The sequence below is a fragment of the Peromyscus californicus genome, unplaced genomic scaffold (assembly GCF_007827085.1).
Source record: "Peromyscus californicus insignis strain IS unplaced genomic scaffold, ASM782708v3 Scaffold_20__1_contigs__length_68692818, whole genome shotgun sequence".
Lineage (NCBI taxonomy): Eukaryota > Metazoa > Chordata > Mammalia > Rodentia > Cricetidae > Peromyscus > Peromyscus californicus.
Window position 1 is genome coordinate 651,305 of NW_026294503.1, and position 16,166 is coordinate 667,470.

Below are 16,166 nucleotides of genomic sequence, written 5' to 3' on the forward strand. Positions count from 1 at the left end.
ACTTTCACATGATAAAATCCAAGGAGCTTGCTTTTATCCCATGCAGTAAGGTTGTCAGAAAGTAATGGAGCTGGGACAGGGACCAGGAAGTGGGGCCTGAGAGAAAGGGTTATCTTTCAGACCCTCATTGTTTTACCTTTTGTGTTGTTCCACCATTAAGAGGCTTTGCTTCGCAGATGCTGAGTTCCAGCTGGAAACACTTATATCCTCAGTGTTCTGTCCAATGTGCCACCTGGACTAGTTCCTCTCATGCTATCCAGTAGGAAACCAAATGGCCTAGAACAGAATGTCTGAAGGCCCAGAGAGGGCATTCCAGCAAGGGGAAGAGAACCCTCATTATATAAATATGGATTCTGAATGGGAACAACAAACAGAGCTTTCCCAAGCATTTGTTACGTGCTACTCCAAGGCCTGAACTCCTGAAACATGTGGAGAAAAAGATGTTTCCTGTCCTCAAGAGAGCAATAATCTATTAAGAGAAATCTAGAAATAAAAATTAATCATTGTAATACCATGTGTTTTGTGACATCAGAAGGTACTATCCAACATAAATAAATAATAGTTTTCTGCTTAAAGATGACAAATTGAACAAAAATCTGCCACATTCAAGACAAAGTGATATTAAAAGAATAAGACATGACCTCACCAGAAAAGTGAGACAGTAACTCTGACAAAAGCCACAAAGGCTAGAAGCACATGGGCATACAGTACCAGTCTTAGCAGACATGAGGAGTCTGAACTGGCCAACACTGGCCAGCACCAAGACACAAACCACAACACAGCAAAAGGCCACATGTGCTCAGAAATAATGGTGTAAATGGAGGGTGAAAGTGGTGCTACTCTCAGGGTAAATAGCTGAAAATCTCTTCAAGAAACCAGTAGACTCTTCCCTCCATCATAAACAAAGAGACTCATACTCTGACCCTAGAGTAGAACTACAGATTTGATTATCAAAAGTAAAGCATGGTATTGATCCAAGAGACTTACTTCCAAAACAGTATAGGCTATTGCTGTTCTTCTTGGTTGTCCTCAGAAGTTTAAGGTAAATCCTCTTGCTAAAAGCACCATGCGTTTCAGACAAAAATTCAGAGGATTTGAGCCTCAAAATCAGGAGAGGACAGGAGCTCACAGAAGGAAGAAAGCAAACAGAAAAACTAATTCCAAGAGGTGAGAAGAGGTTTTAATGGTGAAACAATAATGGGACACCATAAAGCAGGAGTGTTCATGGGAGTGGAACTCCATTGTTAGAAATGAAAAACTTGTTGGAAAATGAAGCTACAGAAGATAGTTATCCATCCAGCAGGAAAAAAAATCCAAAAACCAAAAAACAAACCTACCTACTTAATGTGAGGACAGACATCATTCATTCTAGGAACGCTTCAGTGAAAAAACAATTAATAGTGCTTTCTGTGTTAGGGAGACACTTCTCTTTATTTCTTTACCCATCTGTGTTTCCAAATTTCATCCATGAAAATATTTTATTTGTAATACATGTCCTAAATCATCTTGGCCCATTTGGGGGTACTATAACAAAATACTCTGGAGTGGGTAGCTTAAAAAAAGTGTAAATATCTTGGTTGTGTAGGATGGGAAGTCAAAGATGAAGGCACCAGCAGATGTGATAGGTGGGAGTGTTTGCTTTTTGCTTCGAAGGCTATACCGTCTTGCTGCATTTTTTTTTTTTATATAGACTAGGCAAACAACTTCCCACTGGCTTCTTTCATAAGGTGCTAATTCATTCACTAGAGCAGACAAAACCCTCATTACTCAATCACCTCCTTAAAAGTCCCTTCCTTTTAATAGTATTGTGTTGGAGACAATGTTTCCACCTATGAACTTAGGTTGGGGTATAGCATAAGTAGAAAGCATTGTTATTACACAGAGGGTGGAAGGAAGAGAGAGGAAATGCATTGGGAGCTTTGAAACGTCTCTGTGATGAGAAGACCAGAGAAGGATGTGTGAGGGGAAGTGGAGATGGGCTGTCTGTGTGGGCTGTTTCAGGCTGGAGGCCAGAGCCTGGAGAGAGGTTATCAAGGGAGTGCCCTGGCTTCTGGTAGACAAGACAGTCCATCTTTTCATTTATGATAATGTAAGCAGAGGCTGGAATGGATCTGCATCTTTCTCTGACTTCTAAAACGCCCATTTGAGGGCATCTTCTCCTTGACAGATCTCTCTTCCTCAGCTTCTCCTCACTCCTAGTTGGGTGATACATGTTTGGAATCTTTTGGAACAAGGGGAGGAGGGGTCTTGAAAGCCCTTAACTGAAACTTATCATTCCTCATTGAGATTTTGTTCTTATTAAGAAAATGATTCATTGAAAAGAAAATGACTCATTGTAGTAACAAATCAAGTAACAAATGTCAAACTTTGATGCATAATTAGGTAGGCTACTATGAAAGAGCCATGTATTTTTGGAACTGTCATTATTAATGGCTTACATAATATTTTACATGTACAGTTTACCTCTAAATATTATCACATCTGTGATTGATGCATCTTCACGTACCCCATAATGACATTTTGGCTAGCGATGGACTGAATATATGATGATGATCTCTCAATGTTGTATCAGAAGCTGAAAAATTCCTATCAGCTGATGACATCATATTAATAATGTTGTTATAGTTCAGCCCATTACTTTCGTTCACGGTGACATGAGCATACACAAACCAGCCGGTCATGTACAAGTGCAGCAATATACTTAGCTATAGTATGCAATCCTTGACAACGATAATAAACAGCATGCTACTGGTGTTTGTACTTGATATTTGATGTTGAATATTATATTCATTATCAATATTTTACAGTGTCCTCCTACTTATAAGATACATATCATAAAACATTCTGCAGTTGCTCAAACAGCAGTCGTATACATACACACTCACCAAGTCTCTTAATTACACTGTTTTCTCTTTTATTGGCTTCTTTTAGATCTGCTAGGAATCAAACCCAGGATCTTACACCTAATCCCACTGAGCCACATCCCAGCCCTCTTGTGCTTGATGTGTGTCTGTGTGTGCCTGAGGGTGTTACATATTTACACATGTAGCTAGTGTGTAGTGAACCTTTTCTCTTAGTCTAAGCACATATACGGTGATGTTTCCACAAGGAAATCAACATCATTGCCTTGCAATCCCATTGTTAAGTGACACATTACTCTGTGTGCACATTTAAGAGAAAATTATCTACTTCATGTCACAGGTGAAGATTTTGGACTCAGTGTAGTAAATTCCAGACCCAGAAGTAGGTGGATTGGGGATTTTTTTTAATGCCAAATCCTATATTTTCCCAATGTATTCTGCCATTTCTTCACTTATAAGAACAGGTATACATGCTCTGAAGCTAAAGGAGACAGCTGGTAATATTAAAAGGCCAGATCTGGCTTTGTGCTATTTCTGTATTAGCTCTTCCTTTCAAAAATGCTTCTTATCATATGGATATGATTCTGTGAGAAATGCTCTCATGATTTGGTTTGAGGAATTTAGAGGTATCCATTCAGTCTCATTGGAGGAAGCAGATTAGTTTTTGTTAGGTTGAGCCTGTTTTTAATTTTTTGTACAAATTCGACAGATGATTAACTTAAAAGCAGTGTTACATTTACATGTCAGAAATTCTCAAGTGTAGAAAGCCAGTGGTTAGTCACCATATTAGTTATTGTTCTCATCAAAGTGACCGAACCTGACAGAAACAAGTTAGAGGAATAATGGTTTGTTTTGCATATGGTTTCAGAGGATCACAGAGGGGGAGGCATGGCAAGGTGGCTTGGTCTGTGGTGGTAGGAGCATGCGGCATTTGGTTCCATCTGGAAATGTAGAGCAGCACCTTCAAAGGCTTGTCCTTAACAGCCTGTGCTCTTCAATTAGATCATGTCCCAAATATTCCACAGCCTCCCAAGCAGTGCCCTCAGCTGGAGAACAGTGCATAAAGTATGAATCTGTGGGGGACATTTCAGATTTAAATCTCAGTTGTCACTTAATGAATACATACTAGCTATCAGCTCAGAGCTTGTAGTGTCCTAGACACTATTGGGCATTCAAGGAGCAAAGCAAATGTGACATCTTGGTCTTCTGGAATTTCCAGTATAGGAGGAAATTGTTAAGCAATAATTACACACACACACACACACACACACACACACACACACACACACACACACACACATACACACACATACACACACACACACACACACTTGAAATCTTTTTAGAAGGGGAAGGTTAAAATTGAGCCATAAAGAATACTTGTTATCTGCCATTTTGAGGGAGGAGGATAGATATGCCTGCTTATAATAGGCAGAAAAGTAGGAGACAATTAGCAAGTTATAAACTCTCAAAGAAATAGTATTTATCAAGGAGATGGAAGGTGACAGTGTACAATGGTGATAGGAATGTGTTAGTCAAATTTCTGTTACCATAACAACATATCTGAGACTAGCAACTTAAACAAGAGGAAAAATTATTTTGGCTCACAGTTTTGGCCATTTAGTCCATGGTTGATTGACCTGTTGCATTTGGGCCAATAGCCGGGCAGAGCATCATGCTTGGAGTGCCTTATGGTGGTTAATTAATAAAAGAGAAACAGGTAAGGGGTTATAGTCACAGTATCCTCTTCGAGGGACTGATCCTTAATGACTGATCTTTCTGGAGACCACCTTTTAAAACAGTTGTTCTCAACCTGTGGGTCATGACCCCCTTATGGTTACATATCAGATATTTACATTATGATTCCTAATAGTATCAAAATTATAGTTATGAAGTAGCAATAAAACAATTTTATGGTTGGGGGTCACCACAACATAAGGAACTGTATTAAAGGGTTGCTGCATTAGGAAGGGTGAGAACCACTGTTTTAAAGGTTTCACTATCTTCTACTAGCACTGTGAATTGATGGTCAGTCTAGCACATGGGCTTTTGGGTATTTATCCACCCAACACGAGAAGGGCTGATTGAGTACCACTTAAAAGAAAGCCATTGGATATGCCAACATGGAAGACATTGATGATCTTAACAAAAAGTATAAATAGTGGCTGATAGGGCCAATCCAAGTGAGAGGAACAGGCAGAGTAGAGGAGATGGAGAGGACAGGAGCTAATGAAGGACCTACCGTCTTTGGGAAAGTCGGCTGTAAAACCTGAGAGAGGCCAGAGGCTTGCCATGATATAAGCAGTCAATTGAAAGACAGTTTACACTTTTCATGCTTTGATTAGTTCTGGGTTTTGAGATGGTATGTTTCAACACTGACAAAAATATAATTTGTAGCAGAAATGATTGAATACGTAAGAGAAACAGGGTTACTGGGAAAGGGTTCAAGGTGATAACGGGTAAAAAAAAAAACAAAAAACGAAACCAAACAAACTGCCATGCTACCCAGAGCCCCTGCAAACTCTCTGCAAACAGGTCTGTTTGTGCTAAAAGCTTCAGGACTGGCATCTTGAAAGCGTAATTCTGAATCAATATACAGTGGCATTGCCTGATAATGTACACATGTGTCATGAGTCACATGCTCAGCTCATCTTCACTTCTTTCCTAGGAGCTGATGAAGACATAGAGAGTTCAGAGCTGACAACATCCCGACTGATTCCAAAGATCTCGTTCACTAGTGCTGCTCCCAAAGTGGAAACCATGACGCTGAAGACACAAAGCATTACGCCTGCTCAGACCAAGGTGCACTTGCTTGGCGTTGCATTAGCATGTACTTGGGAATACTCCTTTCTTTTGACTACACAGAACAGTTCTTTTGAGAGGCCCCACTTGAAATTATATAGAGACAAACAGCCCTTCTGTCCTATTGCTGTAGATGGCTCTTTGCTCTTTAACAATATTTTCTGGTTGACATGCTTACTATTTTTACCACTGAGGCCTATCTTCCTTATGAATATACTGTTTTTTTAACATGATGCTCTTTCTTATGGAACTTCTTTAGCCTAGTTATGAAGCAAACTCTATTTAGCTTAAATCAGATTTTTTTCCCTCATGTCAAAAAACATGGTGAACTTTAGATCCACTGGAACAGGTTAAGGACTGAGGCCCCAGGTCTTGTCTTAAGGTCTCAGTGAGTGTCTAGGTCCACTGTAGTTGCTGCACAAACTGTTCCACTGTAAGGTACACGTGGACCTGGTACACCTGCACCTGTATTTATTTGCCATGAGAGCTTATTTAATAAGAATGAGATAGTTGACCTTAGAACAGAATGAAACTACTAGCTAATGAAAACACTGAGTTTATGCATTTGACCTTGTTAGCATTATATTGTACTTAACTAGCCATCCACTAATAGGTAAGCTATTTGATATGGAAACTGCATATTAGAGTCCAGTGAAGGCCTAAGCATTGAATCCTGGATCTAGTCAAATTTCTTGAACCATTAGGAAGACTAGATGTGATTATATGTAGCAGGCACCTGAGGCCTGGTAAGCATTGTATAAACATTAGTTGAATTTGGTGCAGCAGAAAAGTTCAAGCCAGATCATCAAGTGAGCATGTGTAATAATTTAGTGGTAGACTTTACACACTTCAGGGATGGCATGCTGCTTATGAAAACTTAGCAACACAAGTATCCCATTTTTCAGTTCACCCATCTGTTCGTTTAGAAATAAGATACTGCCAAGCTCTTGCAGCATGCAGGTTTTGGAAGGCTGTTTCCTGAAGGCAGTGACAGGTGTTGTGGGATAAGAAGCATCCCTCTGCTGGCAGGAACACAGGCAGGCTTTTCTTACTTGTGGAGTACCCTGTTCCTCCTCTTCTTGGTTCTCCCCACTCATGGAACCTTGAAGTCATTACACAAATGGGTGGCTCCCTGTAGACATGCAGTAGCCAAGAGCTCAGCTCTGTGTGGATTAACACACCCTCTCTCGGCTCACAGAGCATTGATACTATTGTCAGCAGACTGAATCCACAGCCAGGAAACAGGAAGGCAGGGAGATATGCTGTGAGGACTAGGACAGGCATACCTAGCATTTTTGGGGAACTGTTCCATTGGTTTCTAAGTTGAGTGAATTAAAGAAATGAGGAGGGAAGAAATGAAAAATAGCAGGTGCTGTTGATGGTAGGATGGGTAATATGTCAGAGCATGCGTGGCAGTTAGCTTGTGTGCCTGTGGCAAGATTGCCTTGGTCTCTGCAACAGTTTTACTTGACCTCTTCTCTTGCATGTTTTCAACTCTTGTGGCCATTAAAACTCAATATCTTGGAGTCAGACACACTCTAGGGAAAGTTTTGGCTTTCAGTCCTTAAGAGTTTTATCCTAAACAAACCCCAGCTTGAAACAGATTTCTGGGCTACTGACAAGTATGGGTTGAAAATTGATTTAAGTTTGTAAAATTTAATCCTACAAAGTAACTGAATCAGTTTTTGTTAGCAAATTTCTGGTTTAGAAATTAGAGATCCCTGGACATTTTAGTGCAAATATTTCTGTTTTTAGTTGTATTTAATGTAGTAGCATCAAGAATTCATCCATTCGTGGGAGGTTTATTCAGTGTGTGTCAAATACCATTCTAGGAGATGATAATGAAGATATTGATCATAACTAATAATAATAACAATGTAATTTTCTGTTTATAGTTACATGGTTGGACTGAATTAAACCTTCCCTCTAAGATGTCATTAGTGAAGATTCTGCTTTTGAATAGGCATTACTGTCACAGGTGCAGATATTCTATCTAGTCTGTTGTACATCTATGCAACTGAAGAGTGAAAAGAGCCCTTCCTTGTTTTTGTGAAGCCTAGTCTTTTCCCCACCACAGTTTCACAGCCTCGAGACAGCCAGACATGGATTCAATAAACATTCAATTGGCTTAATTTAATTATCTGTGCTCCCTTTTTCATAATTCCAGTTTGCACAGACATTTATGTGAGAGGCATTTCAGATTAGCTCTGTACTAGGTTGTGGTTTCTCCATTGTAGAGCCTGTGCTTCTTCTGTTCAGCTGAATATTTCAATTTAAAAACGACTGCACCATCTGGAGCACCTTGAGGCTTGTGTACTAACTGACCACTCTTCTAAGTGCCATTTCTGTGAAGAGCATTCTAGATCATCCCTCCAATGAATTTTTTTGTCCCCTTCTTATTCAGAAGTTGAGTTAAAGTGAACTTAACAAGTCAACTCTTAAATGACTTTAGAGACTTAAAATAACAAGAGGTGAAGCCATATGGCTTGTCTTAATAATGGAGCAAAGATGCTAAGGACTACATAAACTTGAGGGTTTAAGTTTCAGTGTCTTTCTCATTTCTTGCAGCATTCACTCACCTCTTTTCCTGGATGCACATGACTATCCACCTGCTTGATTTTACTCTTCCCTTTCCTAATTTCTAACAGCATAACAACCAAAGCATTGCTAATGAGATGTGAAGCTTGTGCTTCCTTGGTGAGGACTCAGATTAGCCATTCTCTGATCTGCTGCCTGCCCTACAAGGCAGCCAGTTGACGATGGAATTCCATAAGAAGAAAATGGAGAGAACCAGCAAAATACTGCCAATAGGCTTCTCTCCTTTGCTTTACTTGGACACAGCAGGACTTGGGAGGACCTTCCATGGTTTCTTCTATACTCCGACAGAAAGCAGAGAAATCTGGCTTTGTATTTATGCAGTGATAAAATGATAATTCATGGAAATCATGGCCACTTAATATTTATGCAGGACAGGCTTTCTTGTAGCTTGGAAAAGAAAATGACACTATCACATATTATTATTGTGTTTGATGGAAGCCTCATGTGTTATGATCACTGAGATGGGGACCCATTGATCCCCATTGACCGCTAGAGTTCAAATGAATCCGCCTTGTCTGGTTTGTGGTCCTTCCTAGATATAAAGATGACTTTGAGGCAGTCTAAGAAAACAAACTCTTTTCTTAGTTCTTTTGCCATCTTGACTAGGATGAATTCCAGCCTTCAAAAAGCAACTGAATGACACATGGCATATTACTCTGGTGAAGATGATTGGACATTCTTAGGAAGAATTAGAATAGGTTTGGCTAGAGAAGAGGCTCATTGTCTACTGACTTTATAGCTTAAGAGAGTTGACAGTGTTTTCCCAACAATAGTGTTAGCCAATGAGAAAGGACTTCACCTGATAGAGACCAGACAGCTCACTAGAACCTAACTGCTCTAAATCAGAGTTTCTTGAGCCACACCTTCATCTGAAGGATTTTTTTTAAAGATTTATGTATTTATTTTATATATACAGAATTCTGCCTGCATGTGTCCCTGCAGGCCAGAAGAGGGCACCAGATCTCATTACGGATGGTTGTGAGCCACCATGTGGTTGCTAGGAATTGAACTCAGGACCTCTGGGAAGAGCAGTCAGTGCTTTTAACCGCTGAGGACAGCAGAGCAATTGAACAAAATCTCTACTCAAAAGATGTGTGTGTGTGTGTGTGTGTGTGTGTGTGTGTGTGTGTGTGTGTGTGTGTGTGTATGAGAGAGAGAGAGAGAGAGAGAGAGAGAGAGAGAGAGAGAGACAGACAGACAGACAGACAGACAGAGACAGAGACAGAGAGAGATGGGCTGCCTCATTGGCCTAGAAGTCACTTAGGAAGCTAGCCAGAGCCTTAGAATTCTACCATGCCCCCACCCAGTGTTTTCATGTGGCTTTTAGGAGTTAAACTGAGGTTTCCATGCTTGTAAAGCAAGCAAGCACTTTATGGACAGAGCCATCTTCCCAGTCTGGAAAGTAAAGATTCTAAGAATTGTCAACTAAAATAACTATGCACATGATTCTTAAATTATGACCTCATTAACTACCTATCTTTGCTCCCATGATACCAAAAACACAAGCTACATGGGTCCAAATGGGGCCTCACCCATGGGCATTAAACATCGTACAAATTATTATTCCTATTATTTACTAAACTTGTTTTTAAAGATAAAGGAAATTAAGGATGTACTTATTATTATTATTATTTCTTCCTAGGACATCTTTGAAGAGTGATATTAATGTTTTCTTTCTTCTCCACATCAGTCACCTGAAGAAATTGACAAGGAAGAAGTTGGCATTTCTGAGGCAGAAGAGAAGCTGGGCCCTGCTGTAAAAAGTACAGATGTGTATACAGAGAAACATTCAGACAATCTGTTTAAACGGACAGAAGTTCTAGCAGGTGAGTTGCCAGCAGGGTCAAGTGGAAAGGAACTTAAAGATACCTCGTTGGGAAAGGTGGCATATAATGGCCATAGTAAAGCATGTTGCCAGCCTCCTGGAAGCCATTATTTCATAATGACACATGAGAGGTTAGGACTACTTTATCCATTTTCTGTTAACTCCTCTAGCCTATCCCTCAGCCAACCATTGATAAGAGACTGAAGTGGGAGGCAGTTCCAGGTTACAGTCTATCATGGCAAGGATGTCAAAGTGGCAGGTGCTTGAAGTAGTAAGAGTGATTAGACCCAGAACTGTTGGATGGGGGCAAGGTTGGAGATGCCAGACAGAGGGCTATGTTCTAGGTCATCCCTGGAGTTCAAAACCAACTTTAGAGGAGGAAAAAGCACAAATGTTACCCACATGATAAGAATGCTGCCTCTAATTGAAAGTCATCTGGTGAAAGTACAGGTTGAGCATCACTGATCTAAGAGTCTAGAATATTCCAAACATCCAAAGCTTTTTAAATCCTGACATGATGCCACAAGTGGGAAGAGGCACTTCCTGAGCTCAGGATGGGTTACACCCAAAACACAGGCACACTGCACAAACTTAGATTTATGAATACAATTATTTTTCAAATTGTATGCATTTTCCTTTGGGCTATGTGTATCTGTGAAAACATAAATGAATTCCATGTTGAAACTTGGACCTGATATCTCATTCCTCATAGGTAAATATTTAAAAATATGAAAAAGTTCTTACACCAAAACACTCCTGGTCCCAGAAATTTCTGATAAGAGAAATACACTGAAGCTTGTATTGATACTTGTTTTGAAGGAGAAGATTTGCAAGATTTAACAATACCTGATTTGTGTGAGGGTCTCTTCAAATTCAAGAATAGAAAGATACTTGCATGCTTTTTGGTATTTATTCTTCAATTTTTTGACTCTGTTATATCATGTTTTGTCCTTTCATTGTGATTAGAAGTGTACACTGTGAAACACAAGCACTGAACGCAAGTGTTTGAAAGTGCAGGATTAGTTGAGGTTGCAGCTGGATTTTTCTTATGGAAGCTTTTGGGGTTGGTATTATATACTTTTATGAGGAATGGCATTATTGAATTCAGATCATTCTTTTTAAAATGTGGGTTCCCAAATTAAACCTTTTATAAAAATGTCAATAGATTGGAACTGACCAAACTAATCCTGAAAACCTCGAACCTATGTAAAGGAGCTCTTCCCTTTGACTTGTTTCAGCTGTCATCGCTGGTGGGGTGATTGGCTTTCTCTTCGCCATTTTCCTCATTTTGCTGTTGGTGTACCGCATGAGGAAGAAAGACGAAGGAAGCTATGACCTTGGGGAGCGCAAACCATCCAGCGCAGCTTACCAGAAGGCACCTACTAAGGAGTTTTATGCATAAAGCTCCCACTTAGTGTCTCTATTTGGGAGATCACTGAACTTTTCAAAATAAAGCTTTGGCATAGAATAATGAAGATCTTTGTTATTTGTTCTGTTCATTACAGAGCCACACTGGCCCTTTAATGATAAAAATCCCATTGTATTTAAAACTTTTCATGTATTTCTTTAGAATGACATAAAAAGTAAAAATTTAACATCTGTAGTGTTCTGTGAATAGCAGTGGCAAAATATTATGTTATGAAAACCCTTGACATTCATGGAATTGGGTTGAACATCTATGTGCAAATTCAAAATGATTGTGTTTGTCCTCTGGTTCAAAGACGACTGCCGTTCCCCTCATCAGCATGTCTCCGATTGACCTTACCAAGTTGGTCTTTGTTAATTTATCTCTTGTCCCTCTTCTCTGCCCTCCCTTCTTGTCCCCTTCCTAAAAAACAAAACCTTATGCCTTTTGTAGCTGTCATGGTGCAATTTGTCTTTGAATGATTACAATAATGGCAATTTAGTGTATATGTGATTTTTTTCAAATATGTAAACCTACTTTATGTACTTTTTTAAATGTCAGACTATCCATTTTACACTTGCTTTACTTTTCATTGCCTGTAGCTTCAGGCAGATTTGCAACAGCAAATTAATGTGTAAAATTGGATTATTACTACGAAGCTGTTTAGTCCTAGCAATCTAATCAGATCTTCTTTTGGGAGGATTTGACATGAGTAACTGACAAGCCTCAGCAAACCCAAAGATGCTAACAGTATTTTGAGAAGTTGCTGCAGATTCCTTGGCCACTGTGCTTGTTAATTTCTTGCAATTTGAAGGTACGAGGAAGAGTTTAAAGAAAAAAAGATCAGTTTTTGTTCTTAATAGTGCATTTAAGTTGTAAACATCTTTTTAAGCCTTTGAAGTGCCTATGATTCTATGTAACCTGTTGCAGACTGGTGTTAATGAGTATATATAACAGTTTAAAAAACAGTTGGTATTTTATAAGCACAGACAATTCTAATGATAACTTTTGTAGTCTTATGAATAGACATAAATTGTAATTTGGGAACAAACAAACTACTGAATAAATCATGTGGCCTAATATTGAAAATGTCACTGTTATAAATTTTGTACATTTTTATCAAATGTACATCTCCCCTTTGCTATGACTGACCGTCTGCTCTCAGCAATGATGTGGGTTTGATTTCTGAATATTCCATGGTGTCTGTAAGTCAAGACCAAAGAGCCCAACAGCAAGGCTGTTTATTACCAGAGTCACCTCTGAATTGTCCAGAGGAAATGTGTGTATCGTCCTGCATGTGTTTGGGTACAAGATAGGAAGGCTGCCAGGGATTTCAAGGTTTGCAACCTTTATAGCATAGCTACTGGCAATATTGGGAAAGATGCCTTCTTTTGCAATTTACTCTTCAAAGTATAAATTCCAAAGAAGTGAAGGGACCTTTCTGGAAGTAGGTATCTGGGGCTCAGTCCTAGTTTCATTTATCTGTCAAAACTCCCCGGGAGATTGGTAGAAGAACTCCTGTGTGGAACACAACAGCCACTCCATGGGGCTGGAGGGAATGGTAGGGAGGCTCTGGGTGATAAATGACAGTCTTGCTACTTAGGATGGATGTTTCTAGGAAAAGTCATGCCAGAGGAGGAGTTGGAGGGATGGGGGTACCCTGGCTGGGTACTCACCGTACAAAGCATTTTTTGGTTCTGTTCTATTTTCTATTTTACCATTAATTTTATTTTTAAACTGTGAGCCATGGAAGTAGAAAGAAGACAGCAAGAACTGCAACTTTTCCAGCATAAAGTTCACTTTCAATAATGTTTGACTCCTTTGTTTGAGAACCTTCCCTGGACTCGCCACAGAACTCATTCAAACAAAACTAAAGTAACACTTGGAATAGTGTTGTATCTGAATTCTTAATGGCCTTAATCCCCAAATTCCTGTCCAATTACAGATGAAATTCACCTTGTTTAGGATGATTAAAAGGAAATGATAGGCCCTTCCAAAGCTGCACAATGCCCCTCAATTATGGAGGCTAAGAATGTAGTGGGTATACCTCTAACTGTGCAAAACAGTGCAATTCTATTTGTAGAATAACTTGCTTGGGATATCTGTGCCAGGAAAAGAATTTTCTGGCAAATATTTTGTCACTGCTGTAAAGCAAATTTGTAAAAGTGCCAAAATAAAGTCTGTCATGCCAAAAGTAAATCATTGTATAGACTCACATCCAGTTTCCTGTATGCTTTCTGCTTAGGTTTTTTTTTTTAATTTTTAAGAAACAGTAAATAATATTGTAAAGTGTTAGTAGTCATTAGAGTTCAGGAAAATTTTGGTAAACTGTAAAAATTAAGGCTGGTGTGGTAGTTCCTGTTTTCTTAACCACCTGTGAATGAGTTCCCTTGTGTAAGTATTGCTTTTTGTCTGAGAGACTTGCAGTGTTCACACTGCCTATTTTCAGCATGGTGGGGCATGAGAAGAGCACATTAAAAAAAAAAAGAAAAGAAAAGAAAACGTTTAGTTACTGCTAAAAAGTACCCAAACTTCAAAATTAAGCATTGTTAATAAAATTGAGCTTAGCTGGAACAAGACAGAAACTTCCCTCAATTAATGTTAACAGTTGACAGTTTTCTGTCACATGTCCTGGGAACTGATATCTAGGAACACTACTTACTTCACCAGTTCAGTGCAGGGCCCTTGTTGAGCACATACTGCAGTGAGTGAAATTGGTGTAGGATGTAGGTAGAGTGGTAAATAAGCACAACCTAGGTATCTTATACAGATACTATAGAAACCAAAAATGCCCTAAAAATAATAATGCCATAGTTCTTAGGTGCTTATTTCTTCAAAGTCTTAGACGTTTTCAAAATTGAGGAACAAAAATATAAAACCTGAAAATACCACAGGGTTAGTTTGAAATGCTAGGGTTTTTTTTTTTTTTTCTGTTTTTTTTTTTTTTTTTTTTTTTTTTTGTCAACTGGACACAGGTAGGGTCATTTGGGATGAGGGAATCTTAATTGAGAAAATGCTTCCATAGGGTCACTGTAGGTAAGTCTAAGGGACCATTTTCTTGATTAATTGTTGTAGGAGGTGCTATGGTAGATGGTGCCATCCGTGAGCAGGAATGAGCAAATAACAGAGATCAAGCCAGTAAAGACCACTCCTCCATAGGACCTCTTGAATTCCTGCCTCCAGATTCCTGCTGAGCTCCTGTATTGACTTCCCTAAGTGATGAATTGTGACAAGGAAATATAAGCCAATACACTCTTTCCTATCTGGATTGGTTTTCGTCAATGTTTTATCACAGCAACAGAAAGCAAACTAGTACATTTGATAAGCAATGTCTTTTAAATCTTATTACAGTTAAACAATAGGGGAGTAGAGGCAGTATATTTTAAAAAAAAATTTGAGTGTCACATGCCTACAGAATCAGCTACACAGGAGACTAAGTCAGGGAATCACCTCAGTCTAGGAATTTGAGATCAGGTTGGGCCATACAGGAAATGTGCATTCCCCTAAACAAAGTCTAGCTAGGGCAGGGTTGAAATGCTGTGATTGGGTCTAAGGGTGTGGTTCTGGCAGATTTTAATAGCTCCCTTGTTTTTATTGTCTCGTATTTATGCAAAAGGCCCTAGGTTAGATCCTCAATACTCACTCAAACAAAGCAAACAAGCAAGGACAATGTCTAGCATGAGATTCTCAGTTACAAGTCTGTAGCAAGCGACTGTGAGATCCTAAGCAGTTTCCAATGAACTTGATTCAAGACAAATGAAAAGTGATTACTCTATATTAATTAAAGTGCTGTTTGGTATTAATATTTTATGCTAATAGTGTAATTTGAGACTTGGTCATTTCTGAGGAATTAGATTGGGCCATACAGAAAATGTCAAAACATGTAGAATTAATGGTAAAAAAAAAAAAAAAAAAGCATTCAAATGAAGTTTGTCCCACCACCTTCTGACTGGGTTAACATCACACTGAGGATTTTAAGATCTCATTTCTTGTTTCCTATCAGTCCCTTTTATGACCAAAGAATCCTGGTAGCTTTGGAACCAATTTAATTTCCTGTTAGCTGGCTTAAAGGCTGTAACCCAAGCAAGCTGCTGGTTCAGCTCACCACTGGCAAAGTGAAGCTTTAGGCTTTGGTGCTTTGAGCATACTGAGCTCAGGATTCATCGATTACAGTTTTGTTGGTTTTCGTGAAATAGTTCAAGTAAAAACTGTGCAAGCAATTAAAAGTTCAATTAAATGCTTGCCTACTGAATGTCCAGGATACTCCAATAAGTTGGGGGCACAACAATTAGTTCAGTAAGTGTAAGTGAAACTAACAAGTGGAGCAGTCCCCTTGATGTGAATGTCTACCACAGACATGCAATTGACTACAAGAAACTGAAGGAGGTAGGCATGCTGTGGTAAGGATCTCAAAGTCTCAGCCACTTCAAACATTTCTTTTGTTTTTTGTTTGTTTGTTTGGTGTGTGTGTGTTGTTGTTGTTTTCTTTTGTTGAGATAGAGCTTTATGCAGTCTAGGCTGGCCTCAAACTCCCTATTGTAGTGAGGATTACCTTACCCTTCCACCTTCCAGTCCTCCTACCTTCATGTCACATGTCTGGGAATATGGATGTGCCCACCAACAGATGGCTAGCCCAGATGAACTGGTAAATTGTGCTTTAGACAATTGCCATCCT

The 16,166-nt window shown here is 39.2% G+C and overlaps 1 protein-coding gene across 2 annotated transcripts in view; it reads left to right on the top strand.

Moving 5' to 3' along the window:
* The window catches only part of Sdc2 (syndecan 2), a 113,286-nt gene extending 99,596 nt beyond the window's left edge, over nt 1-13,690 (top strand). For both annotated transcript variants that reach the window (XM_052747574.1, XM_052747575.1), the window contains 3 exons: nt 5,530-5,663; nt 9,952-10,087; nt 11,325-13,690. In XM_052747574.1, coding sequence (XP_052603534.1) covers nt 5,530-5,663; nt 9,952-10,087; nt 11,325-11,488 — 434 coding nt within the window. In that variant the 3' untranslated portion in view covers nt 11,489-13,690. The remainder of the gene's footprint in view (nt 1-5,529; nt 5,664-9,951; nt 10,088-11,324) is intronic.
* Nucleotides 13,691-16,166: the final 2,476 nt, after the last annotated feature.